This window comes from Epinephelus fuscoguttatus, linkage group LG17 (genome assembly GCF_011397635.1).
Source record: "Epinephelus fuscoguttatus linkage group LG17, E.fuscoguttatus.final_Chr_v1".
Taxonomy (NCBI): Eukaryota; Metazoa; Chordata; class Actinopteri; order Perciformes; family Serranidae; genus Epinephelus; species Epinephelus fuscoguttatus.
Window position 1 is genome coordinate 27,558,552 of NC_064768.1, and position 27,030 is coordinate 27,585,581.

At 41.7% G+C, this 27,030-nt stretch overlaps 3 protein-coding genes and 1 long non-coding RNA gene across 4 annotated transcripts; 3 read left to right on the forward strand and 1 right to left on the reverse strand.

Moving 5' to 3' along the window:
- Positions 1-1,669: 1,669 nt before the first annotated feature.
- LOC125905222 (uncharacterized) lies at positions 1,670-26,911 on the reverse strand. The gene is made up of 3 exons (XR_007451627.1): positions 25,548-26,911; positions 5,720-5,826; positions 1,670-3,856 (listed from the first exon to the last, which is right to left on the reverse strand). It is a non-coding gene; the product is annotated as an uncharacterized LOC125905222 (long non-coding RNA).
- On the forward strand, positions 7,997-11,211 carry hoxa11a (homeobox A11a). Its single transcript, XM_049603105.1, has 2 exons — positions 7,997-8,912; positions 9,718-11,211. The coding sequence occupies exons 1-2, from the start codon at positions 8,252-8,254 to the stop codon at positions 9,948-9,950; spliced, it is 894 nt and encodes a 297-aa protein (XP_049459062.1). The 5' UTR covers positions 7,997-8,251; the 3' UTR covers positions 9,951-11,211.
- LOC125905213 (homeobox protein Hox-A10) lies at positions 15,606-18,620 on the forward strand. The gene is made up of 2 exons (XM_049603102.1): positions 15,606-16,673; positions 17,583-18,620. Exons 1-2 carry the CDS (start codon positions 15,812-15,814, stop codon positions 17,855-17,857), a joined length of 1,137 nt encoding a protein of 378 aa, XP_049459059.1. The 5' UTR covers positions 15,606-15,811; the 3' UTR covers positions 17,858-18,620.
- On the forward strand, positions 19,227-24,350 carry hoxa9a (homeobox A9a). Its single transcript, XM_049603107.1, has 2 exons — positions 19,227-22,807; positions 23,185-24,350. Exons 1-2 carry the CDS (start codon positions 22,255-22,257, stop codon positions 23,427-23,429), a joined length of 798 nt encoding a protein of 265 aa, XP_049459064.1. The 5' UTR covers positions 19,227-22,254; the 3' UTR covers positions 23,430-24,350.
- Positions 26,912-27,030: the final 119 nt, after the last annotated feature.

Here is a 27,030-nt window from a genome sequence, read left to right on the forward strand (position 1 = left end):
TTCACTGTCGACAGCACCTTCAGTGGCGTCTGTGAATATTTCCTACTGGTTCTGAAAGATTTTCCTTTTTGAGTGACTCAGTGCAGTTGTAACGCAGCTGCAGCCAAAAAACGCAACTTCCCACCATGCTTGTTTTGGCTGCATTAATGAACATGATTCAGTCTTACTGGCAGTCAAATGTCAGGCATGAAACCAAATCCCTCCTTATTCTGAGCTGCGGCTCCTCTGGCTGGCTTTCCCACCTGTTAGGCTGATTTACTTGGTGATATAAGACATTTTGTTAAATGGAACAGCTTCATGCGTAATGTGGCTTTTCTTGACGGCACATAGACTTAAATTGTGGGTGCATAAGGCCTATCTATTCAGCTTATGTTTTGTTTTTGCTTCTCTCAGTAATTGAACGCGAATGGCGTATTGCTCACAGGCTACAAATACTTCTATTTTTAATTTTCATTTATGTATTTCATTTGTGTGGTTTTTGCTTTGCGCTATATAAGGCCTAGACGTGACAGGCTTCACTCACTAAAAGATACAGAAGATTGATTGTCTGCGTCCTCTCAGCTCAAATAGACTTAAATAATTTAAAATGCTTCATCTTTATAAATCCTTTAATTATAAGATTATTTATATCATCATCGTCATAATTATTATGCACATTACTGTTAGTATAGGCTACCTCATAGTTGTAGTGACGTGGCTATCAGTAGTAGCCATGCATATTTTTGTTTTATTATTTGACATACAATCTATTTTTAACGTCAATTTCTTATCTTAATGGATGTTTAATTCAACAATCAAAGCACATTTCTAATGTAGTCTCATTAATATGGGAGCTGAATTTATTATTCATAGTTTTCTTGTTTGAGTTTTGTAAAATCAGGAAGCTATTCAGAATCTTTAAAAACAAACATTTATTCTGCTTTATTTCCACAACACACTCCACTACAGGCTGGATTGTAGAGTATTATGAAATAGTGAGTTGTCTAATATCTTGTGTTTATGATCCACACATGGCCAGCTGGCTGATTGAGAGAAACACCACAGAAATGTGAGACAGTAGCCCGCGTCCGCGAGCACGGAATGCGGCGTCGCCCTGCTCCCACGTCCTCTGACGTAGGCGCGGCGGGGCGCGCACGTGTTATACAATAAACTCAGAGATGGGTGAAAAAAAAGTGTGATGTCTGACTGCTCCGCACATCCTGTAGTCCAAAAACACAAAAGAGCGGAAGCGCTGAGGCTGTAGAGCGGATGTTTACTTCAGTGACGTGAATGGCGAGGCAGCTCATTGGCTGCGAGGGAGCACAGCGGCAGTTTGATTGGCTTGCTGAGAACCAAAACAAGCCCGCAAGTCCCGCCTCCGCTCTGACACATGACGTGACAGTCCAAAGCTCACAGCACAATGCTCCGCCTTATCCCTCCTCCTCACAGGAGCCAGCTTTGATGGGACAGCCCATCCTGGCTGTGGCAGGAAACACAGGGCTGTGCGCTGCGCAAAAATTGAGTTCTGCCGCCACACTAAGGCAAAATAGTGAATTACAGTTAATTTCAGTTCTCAGAAAGAGTTCAATTAACCTCAGACATTAAAAGGTTACACGTGGAGTTCAATGCGTAATTTAATTTAAAAACAAATAAGTGAATGAGGTGAGGTAAGAAGGGAATAACTGCCTGTTAAGGCGCGCTTTCAAACTAAATATATTTCAAAACCTGCATCATTTTATTCTTAAATTCAATGTTAGACTAACAGTGAAAATGGACCCTGTTAAAGAAATGATCAGATCATTTATTTGTTTCTTCAAATTAATTTTAATTTTTTTTTTGCTGTTTTACATGATCAGAATCTGTAAATAATCCAGGTAGATAAATTGTGAGGTTGTCAGATCAGTGGTTAGGTCAAATTGACCACATATCCCACAAGCAGCCCGGTGTGTCTCTCGCCTGCCTGTCAGACGCGGTTGAACACAGACAGGGCCAACGCCAGCCATTGCTCTTTACATTGACCTTCGCTGTCTCTGTGCGTAATAGTGGCTGGGCCTGCAACCTTCAGCCGCTCAACAATATAGCTCTGGTCAAGCTTGAAAGCGCGAGGTTGGAGGATAATCTCGTAATACACCACAAAGACCTGAGCAGACATACGTTTATCCAGGAGCGTGACAGCGGTCAAATAGAGGCACTTGACCGAGATTATGTGAAAGCCTCAGTCGGCGCCTTTTTCCCACCGCAGACGGTGTTTTCCTGCCCTGATCTCATGTGGCTTGAAATATAAATGCCAAATAATTTACTGTGTTCATTTGTGAAGGGTGTATAGACTAGGTTTGTTTTTTAAAGGAGTGATATGTAGCGTATATGTGCTGTACGGATTACAGTGGTAACACGGGGTCGGTTTGATTCGCGTGGCTTTTGTTTGCTTAAGCACAAACTAAATAAATTCCCTCAAGACAAAATACATGTTGCACGTTGATTATAATATAGGAATAAACATGAACTTGCACATGATATATTTGCAGAAGAAAGCATGTTTTATTGATTATTTCATATCGAGAAATGTTTACAAAAATAGCGTCATGGCAGATTTTGGAAATCTGTGCGTCTCTGGAAATGTTTTAAGAACAGCTGCAGGTGCTTCATGTTCATATCCTGTCCGGACAATAGTCTGATATGACAGTTACAGCTTTAATCCACAATTCCCCAAGTAAAACAGATTACTGTTTTAACTACACTACATATAAAGAGTTATTGTAAGATGATTTGATGGCCGCCTTTGTAAGAACTTGGATCAGTTCATTCCCGTGAATGACACTGCGGTACCGAGAAGTGAGATCCGTTCATCCTAATTTGATCTGGTATATCAAAAAAGATGCAACACAAAAGTGAAATAATACTGTTGTTTTCATAAGGTAGAAATAAAAGAGCGGGGCGCGTAACTGAGCGGCGGTGTTTGCGTTGTGCGTTTAATCGAATAAACTTGACTGAAGTATATGTGATCTAAATGCTTTATTTGGCGCATACTATATTCTATGTGTCACCGAGAATTTCACATTTACAAAAAAACGACCTGCTTCTCCACATTTGATACGCTGTGTCGTTTAAAATTTCAAAATTCAGCATCAAAAATAAACTACAAGCGTCGCGGATTGATTTCAATATTGTGCAAATGGCACGTCAGCATCTGCGACTGTTACACATTTAATTTGATATTGCTGTGGGAGATCACATCTAAAGTCAAATGCAGCAGAGATGCGTAAAATCAAACATCCAGACTTTTTTCTTTTTAATCAAAGCATCCTAGGGAGAAAAACACCCTTTAAAAAAAACACAAGGTCTGTTTCTCAGCGAGCTGAATCCTTCTCAGAATCAGTTTCTTCATTACAGTTATTTTATTTTTTAGCATGCGCACGCAATTTGACGCCTGGTATTTAATAGGAAATTGAGTTTGTAATGCTCTGAATGTGATATCTGTTCAGATATCAATAGCAAAATTAAGTCGAGGGTGTTCTGACGCAGTCGCCTTCTCTGCACACTGTGGGTTCTTTTTTTCCAAAATAAGTTCAAACCCTATGACTACACGTACATTTCGTTCAGTCTTTCTGTTCCTTCTATCTTTTGTCCTTTGTATAATTTCATTTATTCCCCCACAGAAGTCCACTTTATGTCCTTTTGTCCATACAGGCCCGTCTGCTGCTGACGCCCTGTTTCCCAGGATACCCTCTACAGGCTAATCCAGCATTGTGAGTCCCCACTGGTGAGTCAGAGGTGCTCCCGTTGACCGTGGAGTTGGTCAGTTTGCCTGCATGGCCCCTGTGTGGTCCGCCTGGCCCCTCTGTCGTCGCCATCGCTGTCGGCCCCACATTTCTGTCACCTGTGGATAAATCAACAGTTGTGCGGCGAATCAGGTTCAAATGTACTGATACACATATTCCTGCTCGTTCATTTGTGCGCAGCAAGTAAGTGCAAGCTCTGATTGTTTCGTGTTTCAGTCTGATGGTTTTATAATCCCCCCGCAACTCCAGGCGCGTATCAATGTAGCCAGCAACATGATAACAGCTTAGCCAAGACCATGTACCATTCAAGTTCAAAAACATGATTTAAAAAAAATTTATCATCTTGTGTAAATATACCACAGAAGAAAAAAATAACCACATGTTAACATGGCAGTTTAGATTTTTTAATAGATGTTTTGGCTGCAAATTATTTATGTATTAATCAGGTGGGTCTGGTTTTGTTTTGGTTGTGCGTAACTGCTCCATGCACGCGCTACAAGCCTCTATGTTTAGTTAATTTGTATTTTGTTGTCTTTTAATACATGTTTTGGATCATGTGCATCAAAAGCTCCCTGTTAGCACCCGTCTTCTTTTTCTATAGTCAGACATCCTGTGTGTGTGTCTTTTCGGCCTCCTGCTCAGCACACTGCACTAAAGACGGTGTTTTCATTTTGAGATAAAGAATATAGTCAATAGATGCTTTGAGGCGCAGGTGTGGTGGCCCATTTTTTTCTACCATAAAATGAAAACAAAAACCAGCCCGTAGTAAAGCTCTGGGCTTTTTATTTCACTTGAAGACTTAAACTACAGGAGGTTTCTTTGCAAGACACTGAATGCGTCTATTTAGCTCGCTTTATAGCCCACAGGCCTACCTGACGTGGCGTTAAACTGTACTTTCAGATCCTCCCCACACTTGATTGTTTACTTGTTGTCTAACAAGGTTTTATGGCACGCGGAATTGTCGCATTCACTTCCTGACAAAACCACAGTGCCTCTATCCCTCCAGGATAAGAGTCACACTTCATTTTAAGTGAAATGTGTTGTGTCAAAGTCTGTGATTTCATGTAATTGTTTGACTTTAATGTTTGATTCTAGTGTTTGATTTGAGCCAAATAACATTAACCAAGTGTATATGTGTGTGTTCATATGTGTGTGCGCGCGCGAATACGAAAACATAGCAATGGAATTAAGTTCCTCTTTTCACTTAGAGATCAAGAAAACGATGTCCTTGAGTAAATATACGGATTCTATCTCTACATCTAATCCTTCATAGCCACTCGTGGTCATTTATTACCAAAAGTCAGCGCTTTGATGTTTATCTTTTAGGCTCCATGTGTCCTGTTTTGTCCAAAATCTGATTTAAACTGAATGTTGCATTTGCATAAAAGCGCATAAGATGATCTCATCAGCCTAAAGAGTTTTGATGGGTACAATTCTGCCAAATTGCATGCTTTAGTAATAATGCTTTACTCTTTACGGACAATATTTAGAGCTAAATTCAAACCAACAGGCGGTTACACTAAGGGCCTGCATACCATGATGTACTCCCTGTTAGTGCGAAGGTGAAGTTCATTAGACTTTTCCTCAGTTTAGAGTTACAGTCTCACATTATCGACCAATCTTGTAACCTAAAGCCTGCGTAAATGCAAAAGCAATTAAAGGAACTCCATCCGGGGCACAGAGGGCCCTTTGCTCTCTGCGAAGGACCCTTTCCCTCCCCCGAACTTGAAGTCGACCGTACAGACAAAGCTTTGGCTTTGAGAGCCTTTAGCTGCTCCAGACTGCCGTTTTGATGACCAAGAAGGATGGTCAGAGGATCAGCACAACGACTTTGTTAATACAAAACACACTTGGCATAACATTGGCTTTAATTGTGCATTGCTTGTCTTTGTTTTTAGAATATTTTTTTATTATTGATCTAACAAAATGTTTAGTCTTATTGATTGTAAGTAGAAACTTACCTTAGTTGTGCACAGACATGTTTACATCTCGTTGAAAGTCTTCAGCTGCTGACTTTGAGTCCGTGTAGGTGGCGACTTCCTATCACGCTTGGCCTGTTTTGTGGTGTCTGTCTGGCCGGAGAGGAAAAAAAGCACAGCAGAATACTATAGCAGCTATAAAAACGCAGGTCTGTGCAGAGCAGGCTTTGGTTTTCCTGGGTATCCTGTGCTCAATTACAGCTTAAAAGCTTCAGCACAAGTCGTAGAATTTGTCTGGATTGACTGAGAGGCGGAGCGTGTGGTCGCAAAGACACTCGAGTTGTTTGTGCCTCTGCAATTTATCCAAATAAAATGTCCTGCAAGCCGGACGGTGGATAGCACAAGCTGCATGTCTCTTTTCCCCTGTTTTCATACACTCAACGGACGTTAGTTGGTGCTTGCATCGTCTTAGTGTGTGTGATATTTTAAGGTTGTGTTTCACATGTGCCATCAGGAGCCCCTTGGTTCCCCATGTGCACATCGGGCTGTGGGGCCAGGCCAGCCGCGGCGGTCTTAATCCGAGCTCAGGTCTCTCATTCACAGCACATTAGAGTCAGGTTGCAGCCTGTCCAAAACAAGCTCCACGGTGGCCTCAGAGCACAGAGCCAGGGAATGTGCACTGTGGCGTGTTTACCAAATCACATAGAGGAAATTCATTCATATAAAAAGACACTGGGCATTTTTGTTAAATCATTTTGCTTTAACCTCAGAAGAAAATTAATTTCTAATACAGAATTATTTGCCTGTTCCTCAATGACAATTTATATCATCAAGATATTTAGGATATTCACAATCAGTATTTTAAAATGGCTTTCAGGAGAAAATGTTGCTTTCATATTTACAACTATAACTGTGATATATATATCTGCAGATATTTTCTTTTAAAATCCTGCGCAACAAGATCTGTTAAGAAACAATGTTATTCTTTTGATTTTGTGTGTATGTTGATGGGATTTACGCAAATATGTATATGCGTCATGGGAATGGATTAAAAAAAAGTGATCTGATGGAAAATATTATTCATCAGAACATTAAAGTGTCTTGTATATTTCTGCAGACTATCTTCTCTCTGGACGACGCACATTTGAATAAATATTTGCACCAGAACGTAAAGAAATAACCGTGCGTAAAAGTGGAGCGGGCTTGAATGTTACGGTTTTTGGAGCTGTTATTGGCTCCATTAAATCTTTATGTGAGACAAAACAGAGCTGTAGGATGAGAATAATTCAAAAACAGAATAAATGCTTTATTTTCAAGAGGCTGTAACATTTGACTATTGACTCAGACTGTTTTAATGATGGTAGGCGACACTATCAATTCTTTTTTCTCTTGTGAGCCTAAACACTCTTTCTGAGAAGTACATGTCGGTTCCTTCTGCTGTAACTCAAAAGCAAATACAAAATATTACACTGATAAAATGTATTTCTTAATCTACAGGTTACAATTTAAATAGTTGTTTATTGGTATAAGGTTTCACAGAACAGCAAAATATCTTTGTGCGTGTTTGGTTGAATTTGTATTCTGTTCACCATATATTTCAAGATCGTATTCTGTTTTTATTTTGTCCAAATTTCAGTTTGTTATACTGGTACTAACACAAGGCTGTAGCCAGTTGAAACATTAGCCGCTACTTTGAACATGACCCTGATAACCAAAAGCCCACTGGGCCAAATGCTATGTTGTAAAACCACCAAACGATGATGACTAAGAGGTTTCTAAAAGCAGACTTTGGAGATAAGCTGGTTGTCTCATTCCTCCAATTCAGGTCCATGTTATCTCTGCAAAGTAAAGCTGCTTTAGTGAATGTTATTGTCAGGTAAGATTCAGATAAGTTGTTTTGCAGAATCCTTTATTTTTCAGACATTGGATGCATAATTTAAAAACAAGGATAACTCGAAAAGCGTAAATTACGCACACATATTTTTCCAGGGCAGATAGTGTGGAAAAACACAGAACATTTGGGAAACTGATATTAATATTTTAGCTAAAGCTTCGACTGAAATCTATCTTCTGTCTTTTAACAGCCAGCATTCAATTTCTCCTCCTCTGACTTCGTTGCATGTTAAGGAATTCGTTTTTAAGCCGACATAGCGATAAAACACCAATGTCAAGCTTTAGGACACATAGCAGTCATGGCTCTTACACTCTTACAAACACACTCCTTCTCTTTCCTACACACACACACATATACACACACACACACACACACACACACACACACACACTCTCTCTCACACACACACACACACACACACACACACACACACACACACACACACACACACACGCGCGTATACACAGCCTGAAAATCTGTCAATTTCTGCCGCGTGGTCACGTGACCTCCTCCTCCGTGGAGTGGATGGAGATGGCTCTCCACGTCAGCCTACGTCTCCAAATTTCTGCTTAGCGAACCTGCTTCAAAGAGGCAAGAGGCACGGCGCTTCAGAGCCATGTTCAGGGCGGTTATAGAGGAATCAAACCCCAACATAGAGTTATAGTAGAGGGTGAACTACGATGATGGATTTTGACGAAAGGGTCCCCGTCGGATCGAACATGTATTTGCCCAGTTGCACTTATTACGTGTCGGCGGGGGCTGATTTCTCCGGTCTTCCCTCGTTTTTATCCCAGACCCCGTCCACCCGCCCCATGACATACTCCTACTCCTCTAACCTGCCGCAGGTCCAACCCGTCAGAGAGGTGACGTTCAGGGACTACGCAGCCATTGAAGCGTCCGGTAAATGGCCGCACCGGGGGAACTTGCCCCACGGTTACCCCACCGCGGAGGACATGGTGCACCGGGACTGTCTTTCAGCTCAAACCGCCGTCGTAGGGGACATGTTCGGTAAAAACAGCCCGGCAGCCGCAGCCGCCGCCTACCACCACCACCACCACCATACCAGCGCCGGCTCCGCTGCCACCAATTTCTACGGGAACGTGGGCAGGAATGGCGTGCTGCCACAAGCCTTCGACCAATTTTACGAAACGGCGTACGGGAACGCGTCGGAAAGCTCCTCCACAAATGGCTACTCAGGGGACAAAACGGCGACCAAGCAGCCCAGCTCTGCGCCCGAGGACGCACCATCGTGCAGGGATACCGAGGCGAAGGAGCAGCGGGATGAGACGAGCAGCCCGGAGTTATCTTCCGGCAACAATGAGGAGAAATCCAGCAGCAGCAGTACGTATTAAAGTCAGCGCCTTGGTTATGAGAGAAAGTTTGCAATCTTGCGCGCTGCTGTTAAAAATTTTATATGCTGTTTTATAAGCATATAAGGTTTATAGAGGGCCTGTAGACCCCCCACCCCCCAACAAAACTTTGTTATAAACTGCAGGATCACGTGTTTGGAATTGAAATTGGCCGTGAAAGACATCAGGCCGGTGATTTTTCTGTAACACTCCCTGACGTTTCCTAAAAGCACCCAGTTATGATTGTGAATTCTTATAGTGACCCGCGTTAATTCCATGTGTTACAAACGTGCTTGTTTCACGCTTTCTTAGTGTTAAAAGAGCACTTGCATGTAATGAGGGCTGCGCCTCTGGTTTAAGGTTTAGCACACATGAGCTATTGTGTTAAAGCAATCATAGACTCTGTGTTTCAATATGTACATTTCCCCCGTTATGTGTTCCATAATATTTTCATATAGCCTGTCTGATGCAACAGCTCTCATTTTCCTGTTGCTATTAGTTGCTTGTGTTTGAAAGTGACGTTGTTTTTATTTGCTAGGAAAGGTCAAAGCCCAAGTGTATTGTCTAGCGAACCAGCACGAATGGTTTGGTAATCTTTCCAGTGTAATATAATATCACTGTATGTGGCAGTTGAAATGTTGAAATGGGAAATATGCTATTAATGCTTTATGTAGAGGAAATCCGCTCATGCGTAATCTGGGCAACATCCAGGGCGTATAAATCTTTTTGTAACATAGTCATGGCTAATTTGAAATGTGTATATTTTCGGTGACCGGCTTTCTTTTTCTGCCTTCCAGATGGACAGAGAACCCGCAAGAAAAGGTGCCCTTATTCCAAATATCAAATCAGAGAACTTGAGAGAGAATTCTTTTTCAGTGTGTACATTAACAAGGAGAAACGCCTGCAACTGTCTCGGATGCTCAACCTCACCGACCGACAAGTGAAGATTTGGTTTCAGAACCGCCGCATGAAGGAGAAGAAACTGAACAGAGATAGATTACAATATTATACGTCTAATCCTCTGCTTTAGGGGTCAAAACAGCATCATCACAGCTTTCTTGGTCCTCTGCTGTGGGGACTGACTGCGTTTACAGACAGACTGACTCTCCGGCTGTGACTCTCCCAGTGTACATTGTGTACCACAATGGCCGAGACAGGAGCAACAACAACACTGCTCAATGGTTAATTTCAAGTTCGAGGACAACAGTATCCTGCGATCTGAGTTACCTAACGAGTGAGCATGAATAAAGTCAGTATGTGGACTTTGCTTTCGCTCTCCAGACTCTGTTTTGAGGAAAAAATGTAGAAAAGGATTTTTTTTGGTCCTCGCCAAGACTGTGTGCTTGCGAGGGCCCATGTTAATATTATTGTGACTCACAGACGCCTTGTTTAATTTCCTTTCACGAAAAATTAGCAGTCGCTAATTAACTGATTCAGTGTATTTTGTAATCAAAAGATTTGTTTAACTTTTTTTCTGTTTTTGAAATCAGAAAAGTGGTGGCTGTAGGATGACGGCGCCTATGTGACTTTGAATCTGTATTGGTGTGACCAAATAATGAGTCCGAACGGATCAGAATGTAATGTGTTTCTGTTTTTGTGTGCTTATTTATTTTGTAGCCACTCGTTTACTATCTCCTTTAACGCCACGGCTAACCAAGTCCATTATTACAAGCAGGCTATTTGGGGTTCCGTGTTGTGTCTTGGGCTGACCTCAAAAGGAGCTTTTGTCGTCTTTCCTGCAGCCTGCGGAATGAGGGCTATAAGTATTTATATTTTGCGTATCTTTCCACGTTCAAATCCATGCTGTCCTTTCTGATTTTTTGGAGACTATCAGTCGAGTATTGATAACGCAGGCCAAAACCAGAGAGATAAGCTCGTCCACTGGATCCGTGTGGAGTTGCACTGAGGTACACGCCCAACAGATTCACACAGGTATATGCAGCGGGCCGCTTCGGTCTGATATTGATACCGCATAACAGAATATTTTTGTCATGACTCGTGATCCTTTGGTACTTGCAGTCTAAAGAAGATACATTTTCAAGTGTGTTGTCAGGGCAGGGCTGGTCAGGGTCATCGCATTGAATCAATTGCTTGGTATGCCCAAACTATTGTGTATTATACTATATTTCCAAATAAAAAACAAATGAAAAGATAATTGAAAAAATACAGTTCTGCGTTTTTATTGCTCTGTTTTTCCACAAGCTTTTTTCTTTTTTCTTTCTTTCTTTTTTAAAATGTAGATGTGTAACACATTTTGTGAATCAAAAGACGCACATGTGAAACATTTTACGCACGCAAAATCCACACATTCAACTCACCCTTGCAACAGATTTATTCCAGTCAGGTGCCTTAATGTGCAACAAATAATTAAAAAGCACTTAAGTGCAGCAGATCTGAGGGCTCACATGCAAATTATAAACCATCCAGCCTCATAGAGGCACAGCCAGTGCAAACTAAGCATTTTGTTTTGCTCAGCATGTGAAATTTAAGTTCATAAAGTGACAATAAAATAATGAAGCTGTTAATTCTTGTTAAATGCATCCAAATAACCTTGAATATTTAATTATGAGCATCCAAAGATCAACTAGATATAAACTAAAACGAAATGGCATTCTGAGGTGCTCAAATTTCGTTTGTGCTGCTGTGTTTGCAATTATTCTGAACCTTGTATCCCAATATTTTGAGCTATATGAGATATTTTACAACTCTTGCATTCCATCTGAAGGAAATCTTTGTTATTGAACCACAGTGGATAGCTTATAGACCCAACTTTATACATGCCCATAACATTTATTGTTGCTAAACATTCAACATTCTCCACGTACAGTGTTTTCTATTTGTTTCTCACTCTGCCTCTCCATGTAGTTTGTGTATGTGCGCAAGCTGTCATTTCGCTGATTGGCTTTGGAAACACTGTTCCAACAGCAGTCTCCTTTGGCGAGGGTCGCCATATTTGCTGTTGTTATCACTGTGTTTATGGGAGCTAGCCGCAGCGCATTGGCGTTCATATATGACAGTCAAAAGGGCCATAAACGCAGGGAGAGAGGCTGAAGTTTATGGTTGCCTCTCTCAGCCATAGTCCGGCCTTGCCTTGCGCATCCTTTACTGCGCGCTGGAATTCCGTCCCTAATTACGGGACATCCTCCCCGTTGCCGCAGCAACGCGGTCATAAAAGCTGTCTGAGAGTCTGGGGCATTTGTACAATTGGAGTGCAGTGCAATAAACCGTCTGAGACCCAAGGTTATTAACTGTGTTACCAAGGAGGCGAGAGCAACGACAGGGAGAGGACGGATAGGAAAAGCCTCTGCATGCCTGCTGCATCGACTTCATTTGAGAGGCTTTTCCCCCTCGTGTGGTTTATCCACCTCGAATCAGTACAGTGGTGACGGCTGCATTCAGGATAAGCCTCTCCTCCACCACCGGGCGGCGCTATTGGGACCAATGTCATGGCCGTGGATCTTTTCGTCTCAAAGCTCACCTCAAATGCAGGCAGGTAAAAGTTGTTGTCAACACAGCCATGAGCTTGAATCGTTATTCCTTTGCAAGAAGAAACCTCCCGAATGTCCAGCAAATTAGACTCACCTCTTGCATGCGAGGCCTGTTAGTTGGAGATAGGAGCCGTTTTGTGTTTAGTTTCCACATTTCTCTGGTGCTCACTGGGCCGTGCGGTAGAGAAAGTCTTCCTGGGGGCCCTAATAAGGCAACACATCTGTGCCAAGCCTTCATGCTGCATGTGCTATTCATTTTGCTGAGCTTGAGCTTTTTAATGGTTGAAGTATAGCACGGCCGGGCTTGTACCTGGAGAGATCCGCAGCCCCGTCCAGTTTAACCACAAATGTTTTTGATTTTGGGGGGGAATGTCTGCCTTAATTATTAAAAATGGATACAGTTAGTATCTTAACGATACAACAGTAAGCAGCGGGTGCTGGATACAAAACAAATGATTTCATTTTACAGATGGTTCTCATGCTAATGCTGCTCATCTTAAATCACAGCAGCTGGCTTGTATGCTCATTCCTCTTCGTCTTCCTCCTCTTCAAAGAATCCGCTAACAACATCTGACGTCCTTCCAGAACACATTATTCTCTGTACGTGCCAAGTGGATAAAGGCTGCTATTAGAAAAAGTCGATTTAATTGTGATAGGGCAGCAAAGGCGTCTCCTTTTCCTTCCTGTCATAGATACAGAGCTACGCTGTGAGGCTATTCGGTGTCATTCCGAGAGGCTAGTGGCTATTCTGGACCCTTAATGCGTGTGGACCGAGTCTCTTTCTCCTTTGTCTCTCGTGAAAAATAAATGCTTCCGCTGGATGTAATAAAACGCCGCATTATTGTTCATAACTGCACTCGGGACGAACATGATACGACTCAAACGGCCTCTTCGGCCACGATTATATGGGCCGGATCAAAGCCAGTGGTCAGAGTAAACTGTTTTGAGGATATAATAGCCGGGCAGCTGTGAAAATGAAGATTTAATAGCTACAATTAATAACTGTAACACCAAGATATCGATAGGCCCCCGTGCCAGTACAACACCATGAAGTGTGTGCAGGCCAAAACAATTTAATACTGGGCACACATAATTAATTGATGTATTTAGTTTCCTTACTGGCTCATATTTCCCACAAGGAGCATGCCACTGTGGGGAAGAGTACACACGCTTTGAACCCATTGCTGTTAGTTTGTCTTTATTTAGTATAGGTCAACATTGTGGTGAATTATTTTACCTTTTTTTTTAGGCGAATTTACTAAACAGGCGCAAATGCGGAGCGCACGGCCTTTTAAATCTCCCATACTGCAGGGAATGCTCTTAACTTTATATATTTCTACAACATATCATTTTGCTTTTGAAATAGAGTATTGTATTAAATTCATACACGCATAAATAATGTTCAACCAACTTCCAGTCATTTAAGTCATTTGAAATATGTATGTTTTGAGCAGCGGCGATTGACAAATGTCCACCGTTGACGCGATAAAATATCTAAGCCAGTGTACACAAATGAGCTGTCAGTGACGGTGCGTTTGAAAACCTAAATGGGCTCAATTTATGAATTTCTCCCGAATTTCCTCATTTCAGTACAACAGGCTGCAAACAAAAAACCCAGGGGGCAAGCGGCCACCTGGGCCTGGTAATGGCAAAGCTGGCCGAGATTAACTTCAACCTGGAGAGAGCAATAGAGTGCACATGGCCAAGGACACTACGAGATGGAAGGAGAGTTTTATTGTGGCCCTTATTGCCCCAAATTGGACCGACAGGATGACTTGTACGTGCAAGCTTTATGCCTGCTTTGCTGTGGCACACTGTGTCTGTACACCGCAAAATGCCGTGATCAATACTTTGGCAGCAAATCTATCCATTTCTATATGGCGCGCGATTGAGATTTTTTTAAAATGTAATTTTGTAGCACCGCACAATTTATCTTCATTTCTTATAATCCTCTCTGTTCCCAAAACCTCTGAACGAAAGTACATCCAGATTTAACGTTTATATTATGTGTGCGATGTGCGTAATGGCTATTTGGGCACAGATGAACCAATTTCAATCTCCTAAATTAGTAAGAAAAAATAAATAAAAGCACCGAAATAGAACCACTATTAAATCAAATCCTAATTTCAAATAGATCCATGAAAGTATGTTTCATGTTTTACTGTGAAATGTAAAATTATATGCGGGGAAGTTTTATATCACGAGGAGAAACCCGGTGCCTACTATAGGCAGGAAGTTATTGTATATCCTGTTACATAGCCTTTGGTGTTTTAAAAATGTAATGTCTAAAGGGTGCAGTAATTCGTCTAACATTACACCAAGTATTTGTTGTATCAACGTCTGTTTGTTTTTCATTACTGTAACTTTTATTGCTTTTAATTACTGGTGACAGCAGATTGGTTTGTCGTTGTTTTACGCACGGGGATAGCTTTCTTAATCTTAATGAATTTTACACAATCCAATATTTGTCTTCAATCTTAAGTTAAAACGGGTTATGTTTGATGTAATATAATCGTTTTAGGAGAACAACGAGACAGCTCAACGATGTAAACTTGATATATAGTACTTCAGAAATTTTCCCTGTGGAACCAAAAATGAAAAGGATGTAATTAAGTAAGTACGTTTGATATTATTCGCTCTATCTCCAGCCAACATTAGTTTTCACACCTTTGCTTTTAGTGCGGAAGAGCTCAGGCTGTCTTGAGGCTAAAGGATGCACCATATAAGACGGCGTTTTGCCAAGTCATTTCGCTATAGGCGAAAAACACTTTATTACCTCTAAGACCCATTGCTTTACTATTGTGTGTCTTTGTTAGTGGGATTCTGCAGCCCTATGCTTTTAAACTTGATTTGCCACCTTCCAGCCATATCTCCTTAATGCAGACTAGTGTTTTTAATGTGTGTGTAAGGAAGAAGTTGGATTTTTTAAGTTTTATTTTCCATTTCCATGACTCAGACTTAATCTGATTATTTTAACTGTGTTGAAAATATTGTTGAGCTTTGTGGTAACATTTGATTTGCATGTGGGGCAATCAGTGCTTCAGACATGATTTGGTTGTTTGAGTGATTTCAGTGAAGTGATTTCAGTGCTTGTTTAAAAAAATATTAATGAAATGCTGCCTCGTTTTTGTTATAAACATGTATGTTTTTAAACTTTGTATCATGTTGGACCTCGCCCCATGTAAAGGGTAATGGTGGTGCATTAAGGCGAGGTGAGGGAACACACTGATTGCTCTGCTGCCTCCTTTCTCTGCCTCAGCTCCATGATGGATATCTCTCCGGCTGCTACGTAGCCACGGAATGGGAGGGACTGCCCGTCTTCCAGCATTTCCATTGGTTTTACAGTCCGCACGGCGGAGAGGGGGGGTGCCTCTAATCATATCCAGCATGTTTTGCACAAGAAATGTCAGCCAGAAAGGGCTATCTTCTCCCCTCGCCAAAATACACCACAATAATGTCATGTTCGGACAGCCCGTCAGGAAATGCGTTTTTAGTGGATTCTCTGATCAGTGGCCGCACCGAGAGCGGCGGAGGTCACTACGCCGGGAGCGCAGTGTGCGTGCCTCATAGTGCCGCTTCAGAAGTGCCTTACGGACTACACAACTATGGATACTTCCCAGGTATGGGTAAGCGGAGCGATGTGGGTCCCCAAAACATGGTTTCTGCCTCTGGCGCGTACATGTCTGGTATGGAGATGTGGATGGACGCGCAGAGGTCATGTCGAATGGACCAAGAGCACCCGGTGGGTCCCCAGGTCGCGCCCTGCTCGTTCCCGCAGAATATTAAGGAAGAGAGCACCTACTGCCTGTATGAGCAGCCCAAGTGTCCTAAAGCCTCCACCGCTGAAGATCTTACATATTCGAGGTTAACGACAGCCGGTCTCGGCTCGAGTTCTTGTACAGTTACCGATGGCGGCGGCGGGGGCTCAGTGCCTGTGCCGGGCTACTTCCGCTTGTCTCAGACGCACGCACATTCTCATAAACTTTACAACACCAACGGCCCCCAGCCGAACCCTTCCCATTCTCATTTTGGCCTACACCCCATTGCTCCTGCTCGCTTCCACACGCCACCAACCTCGACTGCTGCTCCAGCCACGGCGCAAGAAGGGAGGAACACCGAGGAGCCCGTGTCCTCGGGAAACGCAGACCTGCAGTCTCACGCTGCACCGGGGACCGACGAGGCACGCGAGTCCTCGGATGCAGAAGCCTCCTCAGCTGACGAGACAGAAGAGCATGACAAAGACAGACCAGCAAAGACAACTAAAGGTAATCACAGGTCATCATAGGTGTGGTCCTGCACTGTTGTTTTATCTGCATGCAGCGCAGGTAGAGTGAGCCTTTTTAATGGCACCTGTGAAGTTCTATTTTACAGGTTAGACTTGCAGTGACAAGTCAAGACTTGGGTATGGAAACTTTGTATTTACATATTATTGCCTTTGGGTCTTTTGTCTCTAAGTTGGTTATACTATGAGTGCATTAGAATGGTGTATATGTGCATGAATACGCCCCGAAAGATTAGGCGTGAAATTTAAAAATGTGTGAAAAATTTAAGGATAAAACTAGATTTGGTTTAATTAAGCAATCCTATAATATTATGGAAACTTTAGGAATTATTTTTAGATACTTACGTGTAATATAAAACATTTTAACTATCCATAGCGTTAGCCAACATTTATTTTGAGCGCTGCGTAAAATGTAAGTAGGCCTACATGTGTTTGTGTAGGCCTTTTTTATTTTCCTTTTATATATTTCTGTGCCATAATGTCCTTTCTTCTACGCTTCATGACAGAAAACAACGTTTCTGTTTCACAGAACTATTGGTGGAAAACGTTATGTGATATTTTCAAACTATTGCTGGCGTTACAACTGTTTAGTCTGGTGAACCTACTTTACGCAGAAGACACACACACACACACACACACACACACACACACACACACACACACACACACACACCATAGTCCCTCATATTGCAGTGCGTAAAAGAGTGTTACAGTACTGTGTATACAACCATAAACACAAACCCACTCCTAGATGCCCCGTGTGTGTGTGTGTGTGTGTGTGTGTGTGTGTGTGTGTCTATTTTGGTCACTCACTTATTAACACACACACACGCACACACCATAGTCCCCCATGTTGCAGTGCGTAAAACCCTGTATCTGCCATTTTCTTTAGGAGACGCAAAAAGTGAAAACACGGCCAACTGGCTGACAGCAAAAAGCGGCCGGAAGAAACGCTGTCCATACACCAAGCATCAGACACTGGAGCTGGAGAAGGAGTTCCTCTTCAACATGTACCTGACCCGAGAGCGCCGCCTAGAGATCAGTAAAAGCGTCCACCTGACGGACAGACAGGTTAAAATCTGGTTCCAGAACCGCAGGATGAAACTGAAGAAAATGACGCGGGAAAACAGGATCCGGGAGCTCACCTCCAACTACGGATTTTCATGATGAACAAGGTGATCACATTGAAATAGAAGATAACTGGTGAAATCAATGACACCCACCCACCCTCCTCCAGCCACCCCCCCACCTCTCCCTTCCTCACCACATAATGACTCATTTCACTGTGGGGTACAACTTTCCTTTATTTCCAGACACGCTTAAAGTCGATGCATCGTCCTCTGCGAGCTACTGAGAATCAGAAAGAGGAAAAATGAATGTCATGAGTTCTATTCGGTTGTTTTCTGATGTTGTGTTTTTGTATTGTCGACCTGTTTCTGTCACTTATGTCGTATGGTTGGATATTGTCGTCAGTGGAGTTAAATTAACGCATTTTTTTTTTTTTAGAAAACACATTGTGCCCAGGAAGGAGGCTCAAATTATCCACTTTTCCCTCGAAACGCTGGCAAAAAATTATTCTCCAAATTTAGCGAAAAAAATGTAATTTTATTTTATTTTAATTGGAACTGCATGATATAAAGATTTCGTGCATTATTGTACACAATTATAAACCACTCTGGAATATAATGCCCATGTATCACCAAGGGAAAAATAATTCACCTTTGACCATTAGATGTAGTCTTCCATGATATAGGCCTATTCTATGTATGAGCTAAATGTATGAATTGAATCTTTAATCACGTTGAGGACGTTTACACGAAAAACGGTGTGCAAAGTGAAGTAGGAATGTTTTTACTGTATATTTCTGTGTACATATGACATTGTGATTTTGTGTAATGCTTAATAAATTATCAGCTCGCATTGAGGAGTAGCTGCTTGTATTTTTGTGCTGTGGGTTTATACAGTTAGTCGAAGTGTGTTTTACAGAAGAGGAAAAAAGAGCTTTGTTGAAAATCCTAAATCCAATATATTATGGGCTCCATCGCTTGGGACTCACTAGTTTTCTGTGAACCGGCTAAGAAATGTTTCTAGAGGCTAATGTAATGGCCATCGGAAATAATTAAGGTATTAGGCTATAAGCCGTCTAGCTGCATGCCCAGCCGGCTATTGTAGAGTTTTATGACTGGCTGGTATATGAGCTTTCTCCCTCTCCTCTAAGAGCAGCTTCAGTCGTGGGAGAGCCTTTCAGACGGAGAGGAGGCCCGGCTCTCAGCTAGAAATCTGAACTGTACAGATACACTGTGGATAAAACATTACCTTCTGCTTTAGTTTGGCATTACTGGGATTAACGTTTCGGGGATCGGGTAAGTCCAAATATCATTGTGAATTTGTACCATTTTGCGCCTTGTTGCACCGGCTAGTGTGTACAAACAGTTGTACTTTCTCAATACAGACGTTTTTTGGACACTTGATGACGGGACCGACGACCACTGTGCATTATGAATTGGCTGATTGTGTTTCACTTGAGGCCCGGATCGACTGTCGAGTGGTTTAGGTAGTTTCATGTTGTTGGGGTCCATTTCTAACTCTGCAACATGAAACTGTCTTAATTGCCCCAGTTCTACACATCGAAACCAAAAGGAAAGCAAATCTGGGACATAAAGATGATGGGATTTGATGAAAATTGTGGAGAGGTGTTTTGGAAGCATGTTCTAAAACCCTGTGGTTTATACACCAGGGGAGGGGTGACTGGCTGTTGTGTGTATTCTTAACTTGTCTCCTGTAATGTTCTTCTTTAGACTTCTCCTACTTGCTTCTCGTCGTTAAGATAAGACCGCACGGGCATGTGTGCTGAATTTAAACGTGATCAAAGCTGAGCTGCAGTATATGCGTCGTGGACTTGGGATTAAGGGGAAAGCCGTGAGTGTTTTCCGTGAGTAGTAGTGACGCAGACACGCCAGACAAGGCCTCGGTTACGACCACTGCAGTGGAGGGGAAGGGGAAGGTGAATGGGGCAACAGCGACCTCCGTGGGCAATGAGACCGGATGCTTCCGCTGCGCAATAGTGGCTCAGACAAAAGGAGGGGAAGGGCTTTATGGCGATATTTAGATCCGCCAGACAGGCTGTTATCTGCAGAGGCAAAAGAAGTGAATAGCCCCTGCGGTAAACTGGGTGAAAAAACACCCTGATTTAGGTTTACAGCCTGAGAGCCATTGGCAAAGTGGCGTCTTTTCCTCCTCTGAAGGTGTTTGTCTATTCTAACTTTTAGTGCACAAATAGGCGCACAGCCGCTCCTTTCCCCCCTCGGCTTGTTTGATGTCTGTTGGCCAAATAATGTGCAACTACCAGTGAGGTGATAGCTTGCAACCAGAATGCACATTATCGACAGCTTGCACCTTTTTTTCTTTGCTCCTCTTCTAAATGCAATAGGAAAGAGCAGAGTAAAGAGAATTCCTGGGTGTTGAATTGCCTGTGGCCTTGCGGGGTGTTGGCCAAGCTCTCCGTTTATTTAATAAATAAAACACGCAGCGTAATGTGTGGGAACTCAAGGTTGCAGCTTTGTGGACGTGATCTGCAATGTGCCGTTTGGCTCAGGGAATTGTGGACGTTAAAACGCACACAGCTGCCACATTTTGTGAAAGTCTACATTGAGTTTAGGTTATTAAAACAATTCTGTAATACTCAGACATTCTCAGTGTATTGTAAATGTTGTGTTACATCAATCCATTTGCAGATAAATGCATTTTTGTGCCAGTTAAAGCTCAGAATTTCAACTCAGTTCACACTTGTATTTATCAGTTAATTTATTTTAATGTTAATGCATCAAGCGGGCATTTTTCTATCAGTTTAATGATTTTATTTATTTGTTATATTTTATAATCTCAGTCTATACTACATGTATTTAGATGTGCTTTTGTCTCCTGGTGTTCGACACTGCTCGCACCATTTAATTTTAAAAGGAGGAAACCACAAGCGCCACAATATATTTTTAGCTCTATTTAAGTGTAACGTTATACCGACGCACTGGCTGCAAGCAGGCATTAGAGATAATTTGTCGACGGCGGTGATGATGGCAGCATATTGGTCCGTATAAGTGATAACGGCGGTCTAAATAATAAACGGGTTAAACGCTCGTTAAAGAAGGGAGAAATCCGGGACCCGCCATTAATGCAATGTGGAAAATATTTATTAATAATAGGCAGTTGTGCTTAAATTCAGTGAGTTAATAACACATATTCACCACATATATTTGGTTTTATTTGCTCGTTTTAATTCATGCTATTTCATATTTGCATTTTCTATTTTTGTGACTCTGTTGTAACCAATCTATTACTTTATATTTTCTAACATGCAGCCATGGGCGAGCTTTATTATATTATTTATTATCTACGTGAGTGCCTTTTCATCGCACATGTCGCCAGACTAATAATAGTTGAATAACTGAAACTAGCAAGACAAACTTTGAATTATAATAGCGCTGCTTCTGTTTTCTTTTTGTTAATCTGTTAATTTTCAAAATAAAATATTCCCCATTTTAAAGAAATACAATCTCATGTTTCCTTTTTATATATAAGAGGTGTATATAGTCCTGTATTATCTTCGTTAAAACTGTATGCATGCTCCAATGTGAATTATTAGATGTAAGAAATAGTCCCAACATATAGTGACGTGAAATATCCACGTCTAAATCACTAAATGTGGTTATTGTTAAAAATAACAAGCATTGTGCTTATATGCGTAATGTTTCCAATTCAGCTTTCTTGTATAGCTGAGTGTTAAACTCAAAATAACTATTTAGCTTAATATTAGAATTGACCTGCTTACTTCTGGTGTGTTTGTCAGTTTTTGTCTGTTAAATATGTTTTATGTTTCTTTAAAAAAGGGAAAATATACGAACACTGGAGGATGTCTAATACAGCCGAAAGGGAACAAAATAAAAAAGAGTGTAATCTGTATAGGCTTGTAGTAAATTGATACGTTGATCCAGCTTTGAGCTGCTACGTTTCTTTAATATAGTGCTGGTTAAAATGTGTTTTGGTGAACAGCAATGGTAGGGTGCTTACGTGTCCTATAAAGTACCTCGTAAAATAAGGCCTCCAAAAACATACTGTATCGTTTTGGATAACCGAGAAGGGGTTTTTAACAGCAGCAGCAGTAGGTTGAGTTACTGTAAAAGATGTTTTCCATTCAGACATTCATATTTTCCGTCTCGCAGATAACAGATCTAAGTCATATCTTGATCATTCTTAGCTTTAAAACTAGAGGTTGTTATAGAGGAGCGGGTGAGTATTTAATGACCAAAGGGATTGATTTATCCTTTATTGTTCAGCCTTTATGATCACGTGTGTCTGCTACCCAATGGCATGGCAGCCTGTCTCCCCATTACTAGCCCACTGTAGTTCTCAGTGGGGCCAAGTTGCTACTTGATTTCTCCACATTGTTATTTTGTGAGGCTGGGTTTACTGCGTGTGTATGTGTGTGTTTGGTGTGTGTGTGCGCCGTTTTTACTTTTGCATGTATCTGTTGTACGACTGCGTACATGTGAACGTATAATTTTTCTGCCATGTCGACATCCGGAACACTGACTAGTTACTACGTCGATTCCCTCATTCTGCCCGAGAGCGAGGAGCTCTCTGTGCCGAGATACCCCTCCGGTCCCGGGCTCCAGCACTCCAGGCAGCCCGCCTCCATCAGCGACCACAGCGAGCTTGGAACCTGCACCTTCCCGTCCAAACCTCCGGTATTCGGGCCGTCATGGAGCCACGTCCCTGCTCAGTTCCCGGGCACCGTCTCGTCTGTATATCATCACCACTATGGGCATCCCCAAGGCCCGGTCGGTGCAGATACAGATGGTCGCTATCAGTCGTGGCTGCTGGAGCCCATGTCTGGTTCCCTGCCCATGGCCGGATTACCGACGACCCATCACTACGGAATCAAACCGGAGGGTCTGGGGACGCGAGCTGACGGCGCGCTGCCCGGCTCTCACACGGCGCTGCTGCTCTCCGATTACGCCAACGGGACTGTGGGGACGGCATCACCGGTGGAGAAGGACGCACTGTCCGGCCAGGCAGGGGACATAAGCGGTGAAGGTGAAGAGAAACCGGGCCTCGATCCAAGTAAGTCGCTGCAGAGTCCTTTATGTTTATAGGCTACCTACTATTTATACCGCATAAAGCTGTGAGGACTGGGGTGCGTGATGGGGGTGCGCGTCTGAACAGATGCCATTCTGAACGTGCCATTTCCTTATGGGGACTGTTAATGGCAGAGCTCCCATTGCTATATTAGATAACATTCTGAAGCTTTTAAAGTGAGCAAAGATAAACAAGTGGATGTTTTATTTGGATGTAGCTGCAGGTTTATATGTATAATCATCTTTATGTTCATCAGAAGAAATTGGATTTTTTTTTTGTAATATATAAAAGTGATGTTTGTTTTTGCATTTGGTCACTCGGCACCGGACCCTCACACCACTGTCGCACCCCACTCTTTCCAGATAACCCAGTGTCCAACTGGCTCCACGCGAGTGCCACGAGAAAAAAGCGCTGTCCGTACACCAAGCACCAGATCCTGGAGCTGGAGAAAGAGTTCCTCTTTAACACCTACCTGACCAGGGACCGTAGGTACGAGGTGGCGAGGCTGCTAAACCTCACGGAGAGACAGGTTAAAATCTGGTTCCAGAACCGGAGGATGAAGATGAAGAAGTTTAATAAAGACGGCGCACAGAAAGAGAGTGACTGAACCGTAGATCCACATTATTTAGGCTGTTAGCGAGCTTTGTGTGTGGAAGCTCTTAACTCTGCTGGACCTTGTTTTTAAACTTCATTGTCTTATTGTTCTATATAACAGAAGCTATTAGGCTTATTTGTCTTGTAAAAAAAAGCATGTTGGGCTTCAGTTTGATGCGACTACCTTTATATTGCACAATTTTAACGGTGCCCACTCGTTTTGTATTTGTTCTTTTTTTTTCTTATGTTGATTTGAATTAATACCTCGTTAAAAGTGTATTAGTTGGCCTGGTCCCTGTGCTTGTTTGTGTATGGATGTTTCTAGCTGTGTGTGTGTCCTGGTTTTGTAGCTATATTTGTTGTCTATCTCAGAGTCACCTGAGCGTATAGTTTGTAAAATGTATTAATTTTTATTGTTGTTTCTCCCTTCCTGCTTAGAACTATGACTGATGACCATGAGTTTGAATCTAACATTGGAGCTATAGAACACAGGCTGGTCGCATTTTGAAGTAGGTGCATAAACCTCAGAAACCTCCTTGAAAATGCTCAAACAGTAGGTCCTAAATTATATTATAGAAGCTATATTACATGACACGATTGACTACCTATGTCTTTCAACTACCTACAATAACCTTTTGTCTCCGATGGCGGATTACAGTAGATTTGCTTGCATTAGATGCTATGAATTTCAGGGAGTAACATTACATATTGTTTGTTAGTGAGAGAAAATTAAATAAAAAAAACACTGTAGGCTACTTATTGAATACCTCACGGTCTGCTGACCGTCTGACTTTTGGTTCACAAATGTAATTTGTACTTTATTTATTAAATAAAACAAATTATATCTGCGAATGCATGCACGTCATACTCTTATTTCATTCTGGCCTCACATCGAAATTAATTATGTTTTGTATGTCTCATTTCACGAATTTTTGCAGTGCAGAAAGTCTTGTTTTGGTGCTTTTTTTTGCACTGCAAAAATATGAAGGTTACTGCTGTCAGCCACACACACACGCATGCACACACACAAATATATAAAGGAAATTGTCAAATATATTTGAATATTTGAGCAATTAATAATAGAGGGTTGGCTCAAATTAGATAGTTTTAACAGGTATTTCTAATTAATCTCCAGCCTTTTAATTTTGCAGGGCGCACACACACACACACACACACTCACAATTAAAACGCACACACCTATAGGTGAATATGTGTGTGTGTGCGTGTGAGAGTTTCTGGATTGGGGACAGAGCTGCGTCTTGGCAGAGGATGTTGTTAGCTGTATACAGCCATAAAAGACAATTACCGCTATAACCTTTTATGGGGTGCAAAGCGCTGCGAGGCGAGAGGACACAAAACAAAAAAAAGACATCGAGGGCTTCGACAGCTGAAGCCCAAAATAATGCAGCCGATGTGCTGCTGTTCAGCTCAGATATGACAAGGCCGCTCAGCCCAAAAGCTCCGTCATTAGCGCCATGTCAACACAGCCATTTTACAACAGGAACGCTTTTTGAATAAATATTATGAAATATAACAGCCCCAGGAATTTTGGATTTGAAGCGCAACGTGACCTCAAATAGTCTGTCCCAAAGGTTTTAGAGAAGAGGTTTTAGTTTTAAAATATGGCCTCTGCGTTTTTTAAGGCTGGTTCAAGTCCCTGCATGTTGGAGGAAATATTTGGCACAAGGACATAGAAAATAAGAGACGCAGTAAATCCAATGTGAGCTAGCTGCAGAGCTGCTAGGAGCTCATGGTCGATCCTCACGGCTCTGTCACATACACCAGGTTATTTAGTTCTCATTAAAGACTGCACACAAACTGATTATTGTAGTTAGAAGGTAACTCGGACTTTAGTCCAACTGGAGTGCTGTTGTGACGCGCTAAGGGACGCAGATGGACCCAAACTTCAAAGACTCGACCAGAGACAGTGCAATAAAACGCCTGGTCTGCTATACTGTCTGGCATTCCAGTTTTAATGGTTTTATGGCCGTCCAGACACAATTAGGCCGTTTCCAGAATGGCACCCATTTGTTTTTTCTTCTCTTTCTGTGGGACTGCGCTCTGGACAAAAGGCCGAGCGGAAATGATCAGCTTTATTGGATTCTCCCCGACGGGGACGCGCAGGACTCACGGTCATTTGGAGCGATCCTTTGTTTCTACCTGGGAACCTTCCGCCCTCTGCTCCTTTGCTGGGCCCGTCCTAAAGGAGAAGGAGCAATAAAGGCAGCAGCTAGCTCCAAACACAGTGGTAGGCCTATAGATGATGCTTTTTTACAAAATAAGTCTGGACAAGTCTGTTTAAAGACATCCGCGGATTACTTAAAATCCAAACCGAAACAAAAACATACCGTTACCTTTGGAGCGTCATTTCTCTGACTTTAATCCTGCATTTTATCCCGGATTGCAACAGAAAGGAAACACGCCTGCGCACTGCTGCCTCCCCGCCCTGCAGTCCCTGTAAGTCACCAGAGGGTGGCGACACTGTTCCACAACATCACCCTACTACTTTTAACCCTTCTCCCTAATGAACCTGCACTGGAGAACAAACTGTAGTAACATTTTTAAGAGTCCAGCAAAATAATTTCACACCTTTTTACAGTCTCAGCGCAGAGCTGCGTCTCCAGCCTGCGGCTCTGCAGGGAGGAATGAAACAGTCAGCACACAGCGACTGCAGGATTACTGCTCCTGCATTCAGACAGCCGCTCCCTGTTTCATGTTTGTCCCTCTCTGTTTTCACACGGCTTCATAGACGCACATCAACCGAAACAAGTTAAGTTGTTTAATAGAAGTTATAACATTAAAAATGTTTTCTTATTTGCATCTATTAATATCCTAACTAAGATATATCTTTCAACCGAAGGGTTTTTGATTTAGGCCTCAGTTACAAACACAACACAGCCGGCTGGAAATTGTTTTTTACATGTTCACAAATATTGTGAAATTATCATTGTTGTTGTTATTGTCATTATTAATATTGTTATTACTGTAGAAGAAGAAGTAGCCTAGTAGTAGTAGTAGTAGTAGTAGTAGTAGTAAGTTGTTGTTTTTATATTGTTGTAGTAATATCAATAGTCTTTTTTATTGAAGCTTTATTCTGACAATTTGCTCTTTTATATTTGTGGATTTATTTTTTAGGCATGCTTGGATTTATTAATTTATTGGTAATTCAATCAATTAATTCAATCAGTTCAATCAGTTCAATCAACTGGGAAACACTGCAATGCCAGTAAAAACATGTATTGATGAATTGAGCATCATCATCAATAATAATAATAATAATAATAATAATAATAATAATATAGCTAGTGCAATTAAAGGGTTTTATTCACATTCCCGTCAGTTTCTCACCGAAAATAAATCTTGTTAGTGCACATAGTATTCACAATTATAATCATAAATAAAAATTATAAAATAATATTTAATATAATCTTATATAGACACCTTATATAAATTAAAACGACCATAACTACAAATTCCACCAAGTTAAACTATCATAAATGATCATATTCAGACCCAATGGGAAAAACAATGTTTCTACACATCTTGCTAATATGCAAAATAGATATATAACTATATATATATATATATATAGTTATATATATATATATATATAT

Coding starts and splice junctions, on each gene's coding strand:
- hoxa9a (XM_049603107.1), top strand. CDS start 22,255: ATGTCGACATCCGGAACACTGACTAGTTACTACGTCGATTCCCTCATT. Junction 22,808..23,184: donor GAAACCGGGCCTCGATCCAA/GTAAGTCGCTGC, acceptor CACTCTTTCCAG/ATAACCCAGTGTCCAACTGG.
- LOC125905213 (XM_049603102.1), top strand. CDS start 15,812: ATGTCAGCCAGAAAGGGCTATCTTCTCCCCTCGCCAAAATACACCACA. Junction 16,674..17,582: donor ACCAGCAAAGACAACTAAAG/GTAATCACAGGT, acceptor CATTTTCTTTAG/GAGACGCAAAAAGTGAAAAC.
- hoxa11a (XM_049603105.1), top strand. CDS start 8,252: ATGATGGATTTTGACGAAAGGGTCCCCGTCGGATCGAACATGTATTTG. Junction 8,913..9,717: donor GGAGAAATCCAGCAGCAGCA/GTACGTATTAAA, acceptor TCTGCCTTCCAG/ATGGACAGAGAACCCGCAAG.